Genomic DNA, 15348 nt, shown 5'->3' with positions numbered 1-15348 from the left:
ACAGCAGTGGTTCTCAATTATTTTTTGTAATGCCCCCCCCTAGAGAACAGAAATACCCCCAAATTGAAATACTATTGAGGACCTGATAATAATTATTTATTTATTTATCTATATAAACCACTGTATGAGTTGCAGCATTCTGCATACAATCACCTGATTATCAAAATGGTTTCATGCTGTCCGCTGCCAGAGTTTTTTGGCATAAAACACAAACAGGTCTTTCCCTACTTCTGACCGTGTTCATGGTAACCCAAGGGCTATGAAGAGATTGTCATATTTCCTGCTCCATAGTTCCCGACCGAAGGATTAGCAGAAGAGCTCGCGTTTCTCTCTTTTTTGAGATATGTGTGCTGGTGTTTTATTTTGAAAAGTAAACCTATCAGCTCCGCTGCCGTGGCGGACGTAATGCAGCGGACACGTATCCAGTGGAAATAGACCTTCGTCTCAAATTATAAAATCAGAGTGTATTAATGGTGTGAACCCACCTGTGTAGTTGCATCTAATGTGTCCTTTAAATAGCAGGAAACAGAATGCGCTTTTTACTTTAACCAGCTTTTTGTTGGTCTATAGTGCTGTCACTCTCTGCTGCCTCCAGATAGCAATTCTTTATCAGTGCGCCTGACCACATCCATTTTAAGACCAATTTAAAGTTTGCTATTTACACAACATGGGCGCTGGAATGAAAATGACAACTGAACCAGTCTGGCATATCTAGTATAGAGTATCTTTATTAATGTATTTATTATAGCCCTAGTTTGATTAGCGGGGACAGCTAAATGTAGCAGTTTACTTCATTTTTTTTGCATTGACAACTCTTGTATCTCCAGGGTTTGGAAAAGACAGTTTTTAAGTACAATTTCAAGTGAAATTGTGTTACAGGTATATACTACTACAGTTGTTCTTGCAGTATTTACACTCTAGTATAAATCTAAGTATTCAAATCTTTTTCAGAGTAACAGTAAACACTTACATACTTAACACATATAGGTTTCAACACATAAAAATTCAGCACGGGTCAAAAATTTAAGAACACCCAAATTTTTACATTTTTTCATTGAAATTCAAGCATTTCAAGTTCAATGAATAGCTTGAAATGGTAAAGGTAAGCATTGAACTGCCAGAGGTTAAAAAAAAGTTACCCAAAACTGAAAAGTAATGTACATTTCAGAATTATACAAAAAAGACTTTTCCAGGTAACTAGAAAAGGGTTGACAACTTAAAGCTGTTCTGTTGGTGCTACCAATTACTACAGGTGTCCCAACTTGTCTTGATTACTGCAGGATTGTTGTGAGCTATAGAGTAGGGGAAATGATGGATCCTCAGTGTGTGACATCAACAGTGAAACATGGAGGAGGAAGCGTGATGTTTGGGGCTGTTTTGCTGGATCCAGAGTGAGAGGCACCCTGAACCAAAACGACTACTGCAGCATCCTGCAGCGCCATGCAGTACACTCTGGTATGTGCCTAGTTGGTCGGTGGCTCATCCTACAACGAGATAATGACCCAAAACACAAGTCCAAGCTAGTGTTGTCACGGTACCAAAATTATGACTTCGGTCCGATACCTGCCTAAAATATCTCGATACCGATACTGAAACGATACCATGGCGGAAAACTAAAACATCATCAAAAGTAATGGAATAAAATATTACATGACAGAATGTGGAACTTAAAATTATCTGTACCTGTATCCAAGAAGCCAAGTGTCTTAAAAAATTAACAGCACATTCAGCATAAAAATAATGAACATAAATGACACTAACTGTGAGTCTGGCAATTCATAAAATAAGATAATACTTTATTCATCCCACAAAGGGGAAATTTGCAATTTGCCTTTGTTGTTGATAAAATTCAAACCCTGGATTATTAGCCTGCAAACTACATTAGTGCACTAAAGTACAACACAAATAACCCAGACTTGGTGGAGGTCTGTGCTCTAATCAGACCATTTTCTAATCATATAAATTACAATATTTATTCTAAATTATTGACAAAAATGTACATGCTATAATTATATTACTAGTACTGATTGACTTAAAATAGATAAATTATAAGTGGTGTTGTTGATCAGCATACTTGTGAACACCAGCACACGTTATGGTGAAGTTCATGTTACCAGTGTGAACGTTGTGTTTGCATACAGAACTGTGTAGAACCACATCAGACTTTTAAACAGTTAGCTTTACCCCTGACTGCCTCCTGCAACTCTGATGGTGAAAATAGTTCACTTGTCATGTCACAACAAAAACCTTGCCTGACTTCCATCCGGGGGATGTTTATGTCATCTATCGCTAACCTGCAGCTCTTTGAACTCTTTGAACAAGTCCACATGTCTGTCAGCTGAAAGTGGCATGAGAGCTCCTGCCAACCGTCCTAGGCTTGTTGAAAAAGCAGACGTATGGAGCAAAATATGGAAATATTTCGCTTACGTTGCCGACAATAAGGGCAAGCCCACGGACTCCACAAAGCCCGTCTGTAAACGATGCTTTAATGTATTAATCCGTAATGACCAAAAGCGCCAAAACGTCTGTCTCGCTCTGCTATGTGACTGTCTGTCACCGTGAAACCACGCCCACTCTGGCTGCAGGCAGTGAGGAAGCAGAGAGAAGCTGCAGACAGACACGCAGCACTGCTGTCGCACTAAGTTCATAAAGTACCGATATTAATAAAACGTGAAAAAGTATTGTTCTTAAAGGCTGGGTACCGCGGTACCACTCTAGTATTGGTTTACCGTGTAACACTAGTCCAAGCTATGCCAGAACTACCTTAGGGAAAAAGAACAAGATGGTAAGCTTGAAAACATGGAGTGGCCAGCACAGTCTCCAGACTTAAACCCCATCCAGCTGGTTTGGGATGAACTGGACAGAGGAGTGAAAGAAAATCTGCCTACGAGTGACCCACATGTATGGCGACTTCTGCAAAACAGCTGGTGAGAACTTTCTGAAGAATATTTGATTTCCATTGTATAAAGAATGCAACAAGTGTGTTCAGCTATTATATCTGCCAAAGGTGGCTACTTTGATGAGTCAAAAGTTTAGAATATATTTTGGTTTATAAATTGATTAAATTTCTTTTAATTATTCTTTTTTTCTTCAATTTTTTTACTTCAATTGTTTATTTGTCCTATGCTTTGAAATTATGAACATTCCATACAGCTAAGTAATTTTAGCTATTCGTCACTTTAATCTTACATTTTAGGAAATTACCTCAGTGTACAACATGGTCACTCTGTCCGAACACATATCAGTCTGCATTTAGTGTAGTGCCTGTTGTTAGAGGCAGAGACAGGTTTATTTTTTGTCACATTACTGACCTGTACCAGTTGGTGAGGGTCATCATTATGTAGAGAGAGGCCAGGAATAGCATAAATTGGAAGAAGGAGTAGCTGTACTGGACCATGTCTTGCTCATTGTCCTCCACTCGCCTGGGTCCTTTTGACTCATCTGACAGGCCAGTGCTGCTGCCGCTCTCAGCCAGGATGTCTGAGTCTTTGGAGGCCATGGTCAGCTTGCTCACCTGGCAGTTGTTGGATGAACGAATGCTGCAGGCAAATACAAAATGTTACTGTATGTCCAGAATGAGATATTAGAAAACAAACAAAACAGAAAAGACAGCTACATATCTCACATTGACAGATAGGTGGTAACCTGAAATCTATCCAGTAAACTGAACTTTACAATCGAACTTCACGTGTTTCTCAGCAGTTTGCCAAGCCGACATGGAGTAGTAGATGTTTCTCAAATTCTGTCAAAGCACTGTTAAATACTTTCTGTGGCATACTCTGGCATAAATGGACCTGGTGTGAGACTGACCTTTGTAACTCAGTTGACATTTCTAATAGGAGTGGTTAATCAGCCCAATTTCCTGATTCGATTCCGATTATTGAAGTCTCTATTCGATTACAAATCGATTTTCGATTATTATCGATTATCGATTCGATTTTCAATTATTAACGATTAATGATCTTCCATTTAACATCAGTCAGCTGCTGAATTATTTTACTTCTCTTTTGAGTAACATGTCACAGCACCTTCAATATTGTATAGTGTAACTGTAATATCCAAATTATTATTTTTTACTTTGTTTTAAATGTAGTCTTTCACTGTTAAAAGAAAGTTGCCAAGCTCAGCAGCCGGACTCATGTTAGAAGCATTGTCGATGACGAGAACCAGCTAGGGCTTGTTTCTCTATTCCCCACTCGTCTGCCATTGCTTTGAGAAACTCACACATATTTGCCCATTAGCTTCATTAACTGCTGACATAATGAGCTGTAACGGTCACGTATGAGACTGTAGCGCTGGATGTCCAGGCATTGCAGGTTATTGCTACCCCAGTGTTTCCTCTACATTCATTTAGGAGTGGCGGCCCGCCACTCCTAAATGAATGTAGAGCCGCTAGGGGTGGGCGGGGGTGGGCGGATCGATCGATCGATCCAAATATCGATAGTATCGATACCAAGGTGAGTATTGGTATCGGATTGATACTAGCGTGATGAGATCGATATTTTTGTTGTAGTTTCTCTTCTATAAATTCAGCAAATCACTTGCATTTCTTCACAGAGTTTGTGTGAGCGCAGCGTCTCTCTCAGTCCTTAAAGTGCAGCGCTCCTCTCCACCTCTGTCACTCCGCTCACTCAGTTTTCACTGTAACTGTAACTCAAAAATATATACTTATATTAAAGCGAAACTCTCGCCAAAAAGCACAGTCAAACCTTCGTGTGAAAGCATAATTACGACGAAAGAGGCACTTTTAAGATTTACCGTAGTTTCGGTTTTGGGTATGTTAATTTTGAATGGGAGTGCTCGGGGCAGGATACGCTAGCATCAAAATCGCTATTTTTAGAACACTAAGAAGGCTCGACACAACATGAAACTTTGCACGTAGCATCAATAGGGTCTCTACTCGTGAACAAGAGCATTGAGAACATTGTTTGTGTACACAGAGTTTATGAAAAAGAAGGTTTTTAAACTACTCACTTTAGCTGCTGGATCTCCTGCGCGTCACCGTCATGCCAGACAAAAAGTGTTGATCCCTGAGTGTGATCTGACAGGCACGCTTGACGAGCGGTTCACCATTACTCCCCTGCCTGTCAGGTTGCACTCGGGGATCGACACTTTTTGTCTGGCATGACGGCATAATTATGCTTTCACACGAAGGTTTGACTCATATTCAATCCAAAATAAAGCCTCAGTTGCTTTTTGGTGAGAGTTTCGCTTTAAGATATATAACCTACCTCAAGAATATAATAACCCTTTTGTGTATCTGTTGAAGGAACATTAGTATTCCTATTTAGGCTACATGCAGATAGGTTACAGATTTAATTATGTTAAATATAATTTTCTTATTTGGCTAAAATCTTTGTCCTGTGTTTATCGTTATTATAATCATGGTCAAGTAATTAAAGGCAAAAGTACAAAAAAATTACTTGATCAGGAATTTTCAAGTAAAAAGTATCAGTATTGGTATCGGTATTGGCAATACTGGCCCTGTATTTACTTGGTATCGGATCGATACCAAAATTTGCAGTATCGCCCACCCCTACTAGCCGCCGCTCCTTCAAATTTCATTCTTTTTTTTTTTTTTTTTAATTGTCGCAAATACACCACCGCCGCATCATATCTCCACCTTCACAGCAGAGTCCTGCACTGGGTCGGGTGTCGCGAGTGCTGAGGCAAACTAGATAAATATCTTGCACTTGCTGGTGCCATCGACGTTAATTACTCGAGAGAGCGCGGCCTTGAAAGTGACATCACGTCAAGCACCCAGGCACCAGGTCAGAGAGTCAGAGGAGTGTCATCTTGAAAATAGGGCAACGACTCACTGGAAAAAAGGTAGACTTATTAGCTTAAGAAAACTTATAATAGATTTTATAAGTTCAACAGACATTCGCAAAATACTGATGGCCAGCTAAGGTTATGTAACATATCGGTAGCTTAATTAATTGAGCCCGCTGCCAACTCGACTCAGTGTCGCTAACTTGAGTAAACTAATTGACAGCATTTAGCGAATATATACACGCCATGATGAAACTGCTGACTGCATTTTCAGATGAGCTTGTTCAAATATTTCTCTAAGTAGAGAAAGACACCTGATGAAGATGACGCTAGTCAGATATCATTAGCCTTTTACTGACTCAAATGATGATGGTTAGGTAAAAAATTGTGTTCACACTTGTAATCAGATGTGATGTGAGTGTAAATTATATAACGGTAATGTTTTATGTAATCGTATAAAAAAGGTAACATTAGACAGGGAGGAGCAGTGGAACAAAGTGAAGGAGAGCAGAGTGAAGGAGCAGGAGAGCAAAGTGATGTTGCAGGAGAGAGAGATGAGAGTAGAGGAGAAAAACCTAAAAGGAAGCACAGGCTATCAGGCTGGGACCCTGAATTAAATTAAATTTAAATGAAATATATATTTTTTTTATTCTATCGTTGTATTTTTTGTTATTATTTTTTATTTTTACATTCAGCCTTTAAAAAGCCATTTTCCATGCCAGCCATTCAATATTTTTATGCATTCATTATGCTGGGCATAAAAGTAAAATCTGCAGTCAAGTGTCATTTGTTTACGCCGCCACGGCTCCCCGGAGAGCCTGCCCCCGCTGCTGAAAAAAAGAGGAAACACTGGCTACCCTGTGAGCAGAGTTGAGGGACTCTTGCACGGAAAGCTTTGTCTCCTTGTAAAGACTTGGAATCGATATAAATGCGAAAAAGCTCCAGGATGGAATAACATATCTTGGCTCCAGACTGTGGACCATGTAGCGGAGGCCAGTAAGAGGAGTGCTCCAGTTTGTAGTACAATTAAAAAAAAATATATATATATATATAAATATATATATATATACATATATATATATATATTTTTTTTTAAATCGATCTTTGGAAATTTAATAATCGATTCATAATCATCAATATTATAATCGCGATTATCGATTTCTATGTGATCACATTAGACTCTGATAAATGAGTGTCTGATACATAACTTTGTTTATTACAGTGAAGGGGGCTTGCATGTGATGTGCCAGTTCTGAGCTGAGCTGTGAAATGCAGGTCCTGTGACAAATACATTTTCCCACAGAAAGCTCACACTAATGAATTATCAGACTCAACACTTGCCAACATTATTATCATGTGTTTCTACACCTTGTAGTTGACACAAAGTTTGTGAATGAAGACTGACCATGAGATGGTTTGTTAGTAGTGGTCATTTCGTTTCATTTCTTACCCAGCAGCAGTGACCCTACCTTGAATAGAGGATGCACAGGACAAATATAGCGAGTCCTACGATGCTCTGGGCGTCCCACCACTGCACGTACGGAGAAGTCAGGACAGGTTCCTCTGTGCCGATGATCACCACGGCTGTCTGGTTCTCTATCTCCAGAGGGGTCAGAGTGGGGGATGTGATCTGCAGGAAAATACTCAGTAGGCTGGGATTACATGCTCGGTCTGAGAGAAGGAGAGAAACCGAAGCACAATGTTTGAATGTACAGCTCAGTCTATGAGTACAAAAGCTTAAAGAGATTGAACTTAATAGAAAATGTAAGACCCACAGACATGCTCTACACTTTTACATGCCTTCAATACATGCTTGTGGGATAAAAATGTGTGTAAGCACAGGGCATGAGGTTCATGAATGTATTGTGAAAATTACACTTAAACCAAACCCAATCAATAGTAATGCTGTGCTTGTTGATATGTTACACATTTGATGGAGCATAGCTTGGGCTGCTTGATTATGGCAAAAATCATAATCACGATTATCTTGATTGATATTGTAATCACGATTAATAAAGACGATTATTGATTGTTTTGAGAACAAGCACTTATTGAACTTTGAACTCTGGTATTTCTTATAACACGAAAAGTTTGAGCTGAAAAACAGGAAATAAATAAGAGGCAGGAGTCAAGAGGCTTTTCATTTTTGAGATTTTTTTGTTCTTTCACTCTTTGTCATGTATTACTCTGTGTGTGGACTTTAAATGGTTAAATAAATTGGTTGTGTTCCCTTGAGGTGCAGACACGGTCGCATGACATATCTTGCATAATATCTTCGTTTGTTCCGAGTCAGACCCCTCGAAACCGAAGTGTTTCAACACCACAGTATTCGCTTTACCTTTCTTCCCGACCAAAGGCTGCATTTCTGCCATCTTCTTCTACACGTTTTTTAAAAACACGCACTGGCAATACGCACCAGCATGGCTGAAAGCAAAAAAATTCAGGCGGGGGTGGGGTGGAGCGGAGTGCACAGGTGGAGATAGAAGGGTTCGCCGCATTTACCACACAAGACACGGCGTGCGGCAGAATGATCGTTTTATTACGATTATCTTGTTTTCATAACCGAGGGAAGCCAAAATCAAAATCAAAATTGAAATTCAATTAATCGCCCAGCCCAAGGCATAGCATAACTAACAAAAACAGTGACTTTGACTTCTATGGCATGGCAAGGAAGCTTTTGTTTAAATGACAGCAACAATGTATAGAAACAATGACAAAGACTGTAATATTGTTTCTTGTCTGGGGCTAATAGCTGACTATAATTTCTGCAATTCATAACTACATCAATGTAATTACAGCATTTTTTAAGCAACCAGAAAACATTCTCACCAGGCTCATTGGTCATGGCAGACCAAGTCAGAAACATGGTGTACAGGGTGATGATGGAGGACTGTAGAAGACCTGAACGTGGCTGAGATTCCTGAGGACATAAACAGATAAAGAAGTCAGAAATCTTTAAAATCACAACATCAAATTCTCTACGATAACATGATAAAAACATTCACAGGTGAAAACTGTAAGACTGAGTGGACACTGAGTTAAGATTATTTTCATGACTTTCTATCCTGTACCTGCACTTTATGCCACACAGAGACAATAGAGGCCACCATGCAGAACAACATGTTGAAGCTTATAAAGAACTTGTTGATAAAGCATCCATCTGGCTTGGTGTAAAAGACGAAGAAGAGCACAACAGCAATAAATGACAGGATGTAGTTGAAGATTGTAACCCCGAGCAAAGCTGAAACAGAAGGTAGAGAAGAGCCTAAAACATTCATATAAAACATCAACATACAGTATTTCAGATTTTGAATGCTAATTCCTTTTGCCCACAGTTCTTGACAGTTTTTATCAGATGTGAGCAGCGTCTACATATTTTTTTGTGAATGGATGGTGGAAGAGTAGAATAGAATCCTTTAACAGCATATTCAAAAATCAACCAATCTTAGTCTGCCTGTTGTCATTTGAAGTGTATTTTATTTTGTAACATTAAAGTGTGAAGACAGTTCACACTCAAACACGGTTAGAAGTTGCATGCAGCATGACACAGCTTGTCTTGCTAACCTGCATACCAGCCCTTGGGGTTGCCAGTCTCCATCTTTTCCACCCAGGACTCATTCCAAGAGTGGGCAAAGTCCACCAGCAGCACCAGCTGGATCAGAATGAAAAAGAAGGCTCCACCAGAGCCCATGATAAACCATGCTGCAACAACAGAGATGCTCATCTATCACTCTCATTTATCTGTCATCCATTATCACAACTCTGTATATGTCATGATTTGAGGTCCCAAAAGTTTAAAATATAAAGTTCTTACTGTAAGTAAAGGGCCCATCTGGGATGTAAAAGGCACCGACTGTCCCTGCCACCAAGGCTGCAAACTTAAATAACCAAAACCTGCAAACAAATGATTCATGACTGATTATACAGTAGAATGTACGTAAACATACATGTAATACATTACAGAGTTAAATCAACTGACTAACATCAAAAATATAAACAAACCAAAACAACAATATATTGACAATAATAGTTCATTATCCCAACCCCATCAACCTAGACAACAGCATGTACAACAACACTGGAAATAAATACAAACAAATAACATGTCCAGCCAGTGCTCTGAGACAAAAACAAAAGCACTTCAATGCAGGTCAACAGCCTAAAGAAAATTACAGCTTGAGTTTACACATCATAGGCTATGGGCTAGGGCTGGGCGATATGGCTGAAAAATGTATCATGATGTAAGTGTTTCATATCAGTTGATATCGATAATTATTGATTTTTTTTTTTTACCTATTTGAAATAAGAATTTTTTTAAAAAACAATAACTCTTTAAATGGTGACTACTTGTGAGATTTTTGAAAAAAAAAACAAAAAACATTTCAGGATTTCAGAATCAGAATCTAAGAATAAGACAAAATAGTGTAGAAGTTGCTGCTTGACAATATGTTAACCTCTATTTAGAGATGCATGAGAGAACTTTACCATTATTTTCTTTATTATTATAATTTTTTTATGGAAACAAAATCTGTTTCAGAAGTCAGTGGGCCACATGACATGGAAGCTATTGAGAAAAAAAATCATAATTTCTGCATATTAATATTTATATAAAATAGAGGAGGCACTAAAGTAAAATAAAATAAGCTTAGTCTCATTCATCCAGTTTTCTAATACAATCTGCTGCTGGTTGGAGTTACTGGGTTGCATGACATGGAAGATATTGAAAGAACTGCAATTGTTTTGTATTAATATATTTATGCTAAGTAATTTAATGGTCCCTAAATCAGTCTCCAGCGATTCAGCACGAGGCTCTGGGAGGTGAGCTAACCGTCCTCCTGCTGCTGACACTGGGCGAACCTCAGTAAAGTCGTGGCTGGACACGAGTGAATATCCACTGAATATCCAACCTAACACTAACTTCACCCCGGTTCAATGAGTCGCCTGTCGCAGCCTTTGAATAGGATGACGAGGATTTCAGTCACTATACTTAAAAGCTGACTTGTAGAAAGAGGCTAAAACCCTTCCTCTGCCTACATCATCCAGAATGCCTTGAGGTGCTGGATCGGGGTTTTCTTACTCTTTTTTTCTAATGGAGTTCAGTGAACTTATCGAATGTTTTATCGAACGTATTTTCTATTGATATTTATCACGTGTCTATTGCTATAGATATCATTATTGTTTCATCACCCAGCCCTACTATGGGCTACACTGCCAAGAAGAGAACGGATCATATCGCAAAGAGAAGGAATCGTGACTGAGGTGTGAGGGTTCTGTGTTTGGTGTGTCTCTCCCCTGTCGGTTTTCCCCGCCTCCTTGTTCTTCCCCTCTGCAGGGCTTGGCTGATGAGGCACACCTGCAGCAACTCACACATCACCACCACTATATATACACCTGGTCTTCACCCTTCTCCCCTGCCAGGTAATTCCGTCTTGTCAGTAGAGCTGACCACCTTCGCTTGTGAGTTTTTTGCCAATAAGTATTGACGTGTTCTTTTCCCTGTGTCTTTTTTCAGTTTGGTCGAGTTCCTTTTTCCACACCTTTTGTTCCTCCACTTATGGAGTGTTTTGTGAGAATAAACCTTTTATGCATATACACGCCTGTCTGTCTCTGCTTCGGGGTCCAACATTCAGTAGGCCCTAACATGAGAGGATTATAATTCATTCATGAATGTGTTCAATATTTTTTTGCTGCTGGTCATTGCATGTGAGAAACCTAAGGACATCAGTGTGGAGACAGCTTATGCGTCAGGCTTTTATTGTTAACATCTCATCAACTAAATGGTTAATCAAATAATAACAAATGATCAACATTGTAGATAAGTAATTGAAAAAATGTCAAAATTAGTAAATCTCAAGATGGTAAAGGTAAGTGCAGGACAAAGGCCAAGCACTAAATGACATGTTGTATAACTGTTGCAGCACCTGCGACCTAGAGCTGGAGAGAAAGCAAAAGTTTGGTCTGTTTCACCAGACTGAAGCTCCACAGATAAATGAATGTTAGAAAAACACATTGTTTGAGGGAATTCGCCTTGTTTTTTGTTAATTTTGTCTCAAGTGCTGATTACAAAGGCCATTACTACTTTTAGAATTCTTCATAACATTTGTTTATTTGTTTGCAAGTTTTTAACTATTTTTTTTCATGTGTGTCAAGATGGTTGCCTTTATAAACTACTGCAAACTAAACCTACTTCCAAATAAGAACCTGAACATACTGCAGTGTGTTGATAATAAAGTGTGAGCGCTGCTGGTGTTGCTGCAGTGCTTACCCATTGTGAATGGCAGCACGAGGGTCTCTGCTGGTCTTGATATTAATCATCAAAATGGAGAAACCCAGGAACCACATGCTCATGCCAAAGCAGATGCGATACACTGCCTTGTATCCCACGAACATTTCACAGTTGACATCTGCCTGCAGGCCGGGGATAGAGGAGCCAGCCCCGCCTTCACAGAAGCCTGGGATCTACAGCAAATCACAAAGTGTCACTTTTTAATTTAATAAGAAATAACATCAAAATGAGGGAACAATAAGCAAGCAGCTCCAGCAGAATTTAACATGTATATTGGTTAGGGTTACACTAGCTGCTGTACCTTCTGTGGCATCTCAGTGACATTAATCATACAAATGCACTGATCACACATGCTGTACACTATAATTACATCATCCCTATATCACTCTATACAGAATGCAGTCTCTGTGGTTGCTGTGACAATATCTGTGTCAATTTACATACTTGTTAGCAACAGCTAACCATTTTTAACACACCGGGGAACTACATTATTAGTTGGGGGCTTAAGCACATTTTCGCGCAAACTCATCTAAAAGCGCCAAATTTGGCAGAGATGTAGCTCAGGTCATACTGAAATGATTTAGCTAGGGCGCCGGAGCCAGTGACCCTTGGGGTCAAGATGGCGGCCACATCCAATATGGCCGCTGCCTGAAAAGGGTTCCGAGTATAACTTTTGAACCACATGAGTAACAAATACAAACTTGATGTCTTTTTCAGCTTAGGCCTAATTGATCATGGGAAACATTTATGAATGTTAATATTTATGACCCGGTGCATCTGGACCCCTCATTTCTCCAATTCCAATATGGCTGCTGTCCAAAAAAGCAGTTTTGGCTGTAGTATGGGCCTTACACCCCATTGTTCGCGCCAATTCATCTACAAGCACCAAATTTGGCACAGATGTAACTGAGGGCATACTGAGATGCTTTAGCTAGGGCGCCCGAGCCAGTGGTCCCTCAGACCAAGATGGTATCTGCAGCAATAATATAATATTGCCTCGCAATAATAATTGTGTCTTATTCCTTCTTATATGATTACACTTTGAAATGTATTCACCTGTGGTACACTGAAAGCATTTCACTTTTATAAGGAAATGAATCAACATTGAGAATAACCTTCAAAGTTGTGGCAAAAAAAGGATTTTTTAACCACAGTCTTTAAAAGAATACAGGTTCCAGACTTACACAAGCATAAATATAAATATGCCGATGGACTTCCTGTGGTCAATAAACATGAAATAGACATTTGGTTAAAGATTTTTAGCCAAAACCCTTTTCCAGACAGTGGCCATATTGAATTTACGGACTTTGGGGGGTCCTGATATACCCAATCATATAGTATTCCAATGAGTTTCCTATGGTCAAAAAAGGTAAAAAGACATCAAGTTTCTATTTGTATCTCATCTGGCTCAAAAGCTATGGCCGAATCCCTTTCAGGCGGTGGCCATATTGGATTTGGCCGCCATCTTGGTCTCAGGGACCATTGGCTTGGGCGCCCTAGCTAAATCATTTCAGTATGCCCACAACTGCATCCATGCCAAATTTGGTGCTTGTAGATAAATTGGCACAAACAATGGAGTGTAAGGCCCATACTACAGCCAAAACTGCTTTTTTGGACAGCAGCCATATTGGAATTGGAGGGTTAAGGGGTCCAGATATACCGGGTCATAAACATAAACATTCCTGTGTGTTTCCTATGATCAATTAAGCTGAAAAAGACATCAAGTTAGTATTTGTAGTTCATGTGGTTCAAAAGTTATAGTCGGAACCCTTATCGGACAGCGGCCTAATTGGATTTGGCTGCCATCTTGGCCCCGAGGGTCGCTGGCTCCGGCGCCCTAGCTAAATTATTTCAGTATGATCTGAGCTACATCTAAGCCAAATTTGGCGCTTTTAGATGAATTTGCGCGAAATTACCTATTTATGTGCTTAAGGCCCCCAACTATATGACTGTAATTGAACTGTGGGGCATTTAATGATGGATTTAATGTTGGAGAACAAAATGCATACATCCTCAGCCTATGGTAACCACAGACCTTATTTCAGACATCTATCTATAAATACAAGGAATCTCTGTCTGTGTGTGTGTGTGTGTGTGTGTGTGTATGTGTCTGTTGGTCAAATATCTCTGCGGATAAGGATCACACTGACCCGAGACTTTCAACATGGCTGCTGCGTGGTTCAGTGGTGTGCATCTAAGCATTTGTTTGGACTGCAATGATACCGTGAATAAATTATTTCATAAATGCTTTACAAATTCCGCCGAGCATTGTCCACCAGAGCAACCACAGTCACGTGCGCACCAGAGCCAATCACTGCACACCATGGCCACGTGCGCACCAGATTCAGATTCCACTTTGTTGTCCGCGCGTCTCCAGATCTCCTCAGACCCGAACATATTCGGTCCGGACTCGTTTAATCTAATTAATCCACAACAGTCAGTTTAGATGCACAGAACAGAACAGAACGGGACCGAACCGCCGGCAAAATCCCGGTCCAGCTCGCTCCGCTGTAGGTATAAATCCGCTTGTTTCTTCAGGTATGTCGTGGGCTTGAGCTCTGCAGTGATTGGCTCTGGTGCGCACGTGGCCACGGTGTGCAGTGATTGGCTCTGGTGCGCCTGAACTGTGGTGGCTCTGGTGGACAATACTCGGCGGAATTTGTAAAGCATTTATGAAATAATCTTAGAAGGGGTTAGAACCCTAATTGAAGCTGCAAGCAGCGATGAATGGACCCTCACAGTCCACGTGCGTCGGGGTATGCTGCCGTTGAGGCATGCTGCCCTCAGGGCTTGTTCATGCAAGACCTTCCGTTCTTTATAATTCGGTGGCCTGATCCTCACAGTATTAAATAATGTACACTGAAGGCAGAAGACCTCCCTGCAATCTACATGCAATCTACATGAAGAACAAATAATGTTGTATCCATTAGCAAGGCAGCACTGCCCTCTGGTGGAGAAGGCCTGTCCACTCAAAAGAGAAGACAGTCAAGCTGTTCTTTCGTCATTTAGCCATTAAAGTGCGACCTATTGGCCAATTTGCTCCAAATTTTGAACAAACCCTCATTGGGCCATGCCACACAATAAGCCAAAGTTTTGTATTAACGTTATTGTATTGGGTTCAGATATGCAAGACTGTCTGTTTTCACCACAATGGGCAGGAAAATGTTGTTTCATATTTTGGGCGTCTTCTGGACTATCACAATTCTTTTGACAACTTTTTGTCTGGACGTTGCACAGATGCTTTATGCAAAGTTTGGTGCACCAGTCCAATTGCCTAGGAGGAGTTTGAA

General features: G+C 40.1%; 1 protein-coding gene across 4 annotated transcripts in view; it reads right to left on the bottom strand.

Moving 5' to 3' along the window:
- Window positions 1-15348, bottom strand: part of serinc3 (serine incorporator 3) — a 38837-nt gene that overhangs the window by 12524 nt on the left and 10965 nt on the right. For 2 of the 4 annotated variants that reach the window (XM_030420455.1, XM_030420456.1), the window contains exons 3-9: window positions 12038-12231; window positions 9587-9666; window positions 9337-9474; window positions 8844-9013; window positions 8602-8692; window positions 7242-7443; window positions 3312-3539 (exon numbers count right to left, since the gene is read on the bottom strand). In XM_030420455.1, the coding sequence (XP_030276315.1) occupies window positions 3312-3539; window positions 7242-7443; window positions 8602-8692; window positions 8844-9013; window positions 9337-9474; window positions 9587-9666; window positions 12038-12231 (1103 nt within the window). The remainder of the gene's footprint in view (window positions 1-3311; window positions 3540-7241; window positions 7444-8601; window positions 8693-8843; window positions 9014-9336; window positions 9475-9586; window positions 9667-12037; window positions 12232-15348) is intronic. The other 2 variants (XM_030420457.1, XM_030420458.1) reach the window with 2 other exon arrangements.

Source organism: Sparus aurata, chromosome 6, assembly GCF_900880675.1.
Source record: "Sparus aurata chromosome 6, fSpaAur1.1, whole genome shotgun sequence".
NCBI classification, from domain to species: Eukaryota; Metazoa; Chordata; class Actinopteri; order Spariformes; family Sparidae; genus Sparus; species Sparus aurata.
This window is presented reverse-complemented; position numbering and strand designations above follow the sequence as displayed.